Below are 5435 nucleotides of genomic sequence, written 5' to 3'. Positions count from 1 at the left end.
CTCTATGTCTCTCTCTGTCTGTCTGGAGAGCGCACGCGCCCTACAGTGAAAATCTCTCCAAAAAAAAAAAAAAAAAGAATGCCTAGAAAGACATGTTTTCATTTTAAAATTCAGTGTCAATACCCCTCCTTAAAAAGATCATTTGTTTCGGGAACCAGCAGTTAGCGTAATGGCTATGTCGCTGGACTCCCACGTAGTCAACCGTGGTTCATGTCCCGGACCCGGTGGCTTAAAACTCACGCCGGGCGCGTGTGCGTGCGTGCCCAAGATCCCGAGAGGAGAATGGACGAGAAGGGATTGCGGCGTGACCATCCCCCCTGGGGGGTGATTTCTCGCTTTCTGTCTCTATGTCTCTCTCTGTCTGTCTGGCGAGCGCACGCGCCCTATAGCAAAAACCTCTCCAAAAAAAAAAGATCATTTGATGGATTTTATTATGGATACATAGCTATAGAAGATGAGGTACTACTGACTTTGAAAATATAAATGTAGGGAATACACATAGACCAACTGCCTGTTCATGACTGCTGTATGAGTAGGACTGCCAACATTCTCAAAGTGAAGACATGGCCCCCAGAAACAAACCTGCAGTGAGGGCTTATAAGTCCATGAGTTAGAAAGGGGTGTGCAAGCCCAGCGGTGTTACAGGTGGGGGGGTGCTGTTGCGTGATTCCGAAGCTGTGTGGAAGGTCCCAGGTTTGGAACCTGCGTGGACCTGAACACCTCAGGCATGCTTGTGGGCACCTCTGATCTTTGACTGGCTAGAGGACTGGATGGGGCGGTGAGTGCATTTGCAGAGAGGCCCTGTCGAGAGTGTTTGTATCTGCATGTCTCCCCTTTTCTCTCTTCATCTCTTACTCACATGCATGGAGGAACTGGATGAATAATGTTTTCAAAAGTTTGTTGTTTTGTTTTTGTAAAGAGGGGAAAGGCTGTGAAAATTAGACCTATTGGTTTGTTGGAGAGAAAAATCATCCGAGGAGATGAAAACAGGTGGGACAGTGGCACAGCAGTGACACGATGCTCTGTGGGGTTGACCCACAGGGGAAGCTTCTGCGTCCAGAGCAGGAGACTTCGCTGAGTGCTCCAGGCACAGACGTGCCCCCGACCTAGGGCGGGCTGAGCCTGGTGTTGTGTTGTCGCCTCCGAACCCTGTTGCGGGTGCCGTTTCACTCTTGCTCTCTCTCCATCTGTTTCACTCTTAGAAGAAATTAGTACATAAACTTTTTAAAGAATTGTTTTACTTAACTTTATTTACTTATTTAACTTTACCAGAGAGGGACAGAGTGAGAGAGAGAGAGAGGGGTAAAGTGAGAAAGCAAGCCACCAAGTCCAGAACTTGAACCATGGTTAGCCATGTGGGAATCCAGCATTCTTAACCACCATGCCACCTGCTGGCCCCTAATAGATAAACTTTATTTTAAAATAAATGAAAATATATATTTAAGACTATTCAAATTTTCCTTCCTTTTTTTCCCCCTCCATAGGCTTCACAGGCTGCTCAAGAAGCTGAGATCAATGCCAGAAAGGCCAAAAATTCTGTTACCAGCCTCCTCAGTGCCATTAACGACCTCCTGGAGCAGCTGGGTAAGTGCCCAGAGAGCCGGTCCAGTCAGTCTCTGAGTCCTGGTGCTATTCCTGGGACCTGATGTAGTTGACTCAAAAGCAGTTACATTCGGTTTACCTGAATCCCTTTCAAGTCGTCCATTCAATTATTAATATTTCTCTTCGCTTTTGTGTGCTTAAAAATGCCTTATAAAATATGTGTCTTGCATGGAGGAGTTTTTTTTTTTTCTTAGAATTATTTTATTTAACTTTATTTATCTATTTTAATTTGACCAGAGAGGGAGAGAGGAAGAGAGAAAGAGATGGAAGGTGAGAAAGCAAGCTGTCCAGTCCGGGACTCAAACCACAGTCGGCCATGTGAGAGTCCAGCACCTTAACCACCATACTACCTGCTGGCCCCACATGGAGGAGCCTTAAAAACAACTCGCTTTGGGATTAGCAGTTAGCGTAATGGCTATGTTGCTGGACTCCCATGTAGTCAACTGAGGTTTGAGACCCGGACCTGGTGGCTTAAACTCATACCGGGTGCGTGTGTGTGCATGCCCAAGATCCTGAGAGGAGAATGGAGGAGAAGGGATTGAGGCATGGCCATCCTCCCTGGGGGGTGATTTCTCACTTTCTATCTCTCTGTCTCTCTCTGTCTTTCTGGTGAGCACACATGCCCTATAGCAAAAACCTCTCAAAAAAAACCAAAAACTTGCTTTATAACAGCATTGATAGTCATCAGTGTTAGAGTGCAGGCTGAATCAGAGCCTGGGTTGGATTAATTCCCTAAAGACTTACGAAGGGTGCTCCTTGGATCCTGCCCTAAGTGGAGCATGTAGCCTGAGCACTTTCTTGTTCTGTTTTGAAAATGTGCAGCCAGCCAAAATGGCTCATTTATGGTCCACATTCGCGGTGCAGTTAAGCTGGGATTTTCCTTAGCTCATCCTGCTGGCAGTGTCTTCAAGGGGTTCAGAGCGAAAGATTTCCGTGCTAGAATCAAAGAACGCTAAACTGGTCTTGACTTCACTGCTTAGAATTCTCTTCACTTGATTAAGTCTAAAGGACAGTTTGATGAGATGAAAGCTTTTGTGCCAAAAGACTGAAAAAATGATTTTTCAAGGAACTGTCAGCATACTGAAACCTCCATTTAATCTAGTTGGATGGGGACCAGGCTTCATTTTTGGACAGATGTGCTTCTGTCACGAGACTCCATTATAGAGCAGTGACACCATGACTGCGATGAGCGCCTATTTTAATTTGCTCGCCTTTAAAGATGGGTGTGGCTTTGTAAAGTTTTTTTTTTGAAAGGTCAAGGGAGTATTTTGTATGGGTCTCAAATGTGAAGAATAGTAAGTTAGGTGCCAGCAGATGGATTTAAAATTAAAGTAAGCCAGATGAGAGAACTTTTTATGGAAGAAGGAATAGGACTTCAGCATTAGCCTCGGGTTAGGATCTTCGCCTCCTTGCCTGTGAACTGCACAAACTCAGCAGTTATCGAACAGCGGAGAATCACTGAGGTAAAATGATCCTGGGAGAATTTGATCAAGAATGCATGAAGTCCTGTTTATTGTGTCTTCTTTTGCTTATTATGAAAGGAGTTTCTGTTAAACAAACCATTTGTCTCGAGAAGTTTAAAGTGAAGCTTTGCTGAAACTATTTCAGCATTTCACCATTTTTTCATGGGAAGGTCCCTGATGGTATCTAACATCCAAAAGCAGGAAGTGGCCCCCTAAACTAGCCCATCTTTGCTACAATCTGTCACACTTAAGATTAACTTAACAGATTTTTTATGGGGTCAGCAGGTGGCATGGAGGTTAAGGCAGCTGGATCCCCCATGGCCAAATGGTACAGTTCGAGTCTCAGACCTGGAGGTTTGAAAAACATGCCAGGTGCCTGTATGTGCATGTCCAAAGTCCTGAAAGGAGAAGAGAGAAATCACCCCGAGGAGTGATTTCTCATGCCTTCCCCCTCGTCCCATCTCCGGTGAGGGAAACCCACCAAGTTTTTCTATAGCAAAAACTAAAAAATAAAAAAGGGGGGGAGCTTTTTTTATGTTCTTTGGATCATGCTAAGTAACACATGGATTATATATGTAACCCTGAAAAGTATCTTAAGTATTACCCTATGACCTTCAAAACCACAAGTGAAGCAAAAGGTTATAACATGGTAGTTGTGCATTTAGAAAACATTCTGCAAAAACCATTTTCTCAGGAAAAAAAAAAAACAAAAAACAAAACATCTGACCCAGTATTAATGACATGCTCCGATCCATCCCTGCTGGGCTGCATTTGGACTTAGTTTACGTGGTTCATGCCCTCGAATGACCTCAGCCTGTCACGTGGGCAGGTGCCTTTGACTAGTGGCTGCTGCTGGCCTTGTCTGTAAAAGGGCAGGAGGAGGCAGTGGGGAGCGTCGTCATGCTCACTGAACATGCCTGTCCTCTTCTGTGTCCCCTCTGACTCCAGGGCAACTGGACACCGTGGACCTGAACAAGCTCAATGAGATCGAAGGCACCCTGAACAAAGCCAAAGATGAGATGAAGGTCAGCGACCTGGACAGGAAAGTGTCTGACCTGGAGAACGAGGCCCGGAAGCAGGAGGCCGCCATCGTGGACTACAACCGCGACATCGAGGAGATCCTGAAGGACATCCGTAACCTGGAGGATATCAGGAACACCTTGCCGTCCGGCTGCTTCAACACCCCGTCCATCGAGAAGCCCTAGCATCTTCAGGGCTGGAAGGCAGGTCCCCCCGCAGGGGGCCCGTCGTGAGGCCACAGAGTGCCTTGCCACAAAGATGACATTTTTCAGACCCCCACTTCTCTGCTGCTTTCCACCACTGTCCTTTCAAACCCGGAAACGTCACAAAGTTGAAAGAGAAGCAAACGACACATCCAGCTCGGGAACAAAGGGTTTCATCCGATCGCCGCTCCTGTGCTCAGTTGCTGCCTTACCCACACTGTCCTTGCTGATTTGTGTGAGGATGTGGCATCCCGTGAGGACATTTCCGTACAGTGGCCTAAACGCGTCATGTGAGCCCTCGTGGCAGGGCACAGCAAGCAGCCCTGCCCCTCATCGAGCCCAGCAGGCCTTCCCCAGTTTCAGTGCCCTGATTTCTATGAAGGAAAAGTTCAGCTGCTGGCAGGAGTGTCTAATGGCCAATGTACCCATCCTGTGAGTCATGGAAATGCCTCTGCATCTCCCGCCCCTTCCCCTTTGAAGCAAAAGGACATGAACATCCTGTGCCAAAGGTATTGGTCGCTTGGACTGTTGGTAGCCATCCAGCCATCGCAGTGGCTGTTCTGAGTCCAGGGCACTGAGCTCTCCGCGGGTAAGGTTGCAATCGCTCATGGAAGTGTCCAGCAGAATGCGGCTGCAGTAGGCTGGTTTCCTCACCTCTGATCATGGACTAGGATAAGCTGTGTCAGATCTCTGGGCAGCTGGTCATTTACATCCGGATGGGCAGTGTGCACTTTCCAGTAGGCCAACAGATATCTTTGAATACTCTTATAAATGGAACTTCTATAGAAGAAATGGGGAGATGATAACCACTGAAGTTTTTTCCAAAATCCAACTAATTCCTGGAGCTTATTTTAGTCTGTTAGTCTTGGAACTAGTCATATACTTTCTGGCAGAGAACAGCTGGTCCCTAAGATCCTGACAGAATGAAACAGAAGAATAAACCTGTCTGTCCTAGTCTCTTCTAGCCGAGGATAAAACGTAGATGCGACGGAAGTCGTCAGGGTCCCATCTTTCCATTTTGTCCTCTGTCGGAGAGATGAAACAGCAGACGCTTCGCTCCAGCCTCCTTCTGATGTGCCTATCTTCTGGAATCCTTCAAACACACTGTTGTTTGCCCAATCCTGGTGGCAAATGCTTGCACTCGGCA

The 5435-nt window shown here is 46.8% G+C and overlaps 1 protein-coding gene across 1 annotated transcript in view; it reads left to right on the top strand.

Annotated features, from left to right (window-relative positions):
* Positions 1–5429, top strand: part of LAMC1 (laminin subunit gamma 1) — a gene marked incomplete at its 5' end in the record, with an annotated part of 175653 nt that extends 170224 nt beyond the window's left edge. Inside the window, 2 exon segments of the mRNA XM_014586067.1 lie at positions 1485–1584; positions 4014–5429. Of these exon segments, the coding sequence (XP_014441553.1) occupies positions 1485–1584; positions 4014–4270 (357 nt within the window).
* Positions 5430–5435: the final 6 nt, after the last annotated feature.

This window comes from Tupaia chinensis, unplaced genomic scaffold (assembly GCF_000334495.1).
Source record: "Tupaia chinensis unplaced genomic scaffold, TupChi_1.0 Scaffold000112_1, whole genome shotgun sequence".
NCBI classification, from domain to species: Eukaryota; Metazoa; Chordata; class Mammalia; order Scandentia; family Tupaiidae; genus Tupaia; species Tupaia belangeri.
This window is presented reverse-complemented; position numbering and strand designations above follow the sequence as displayed.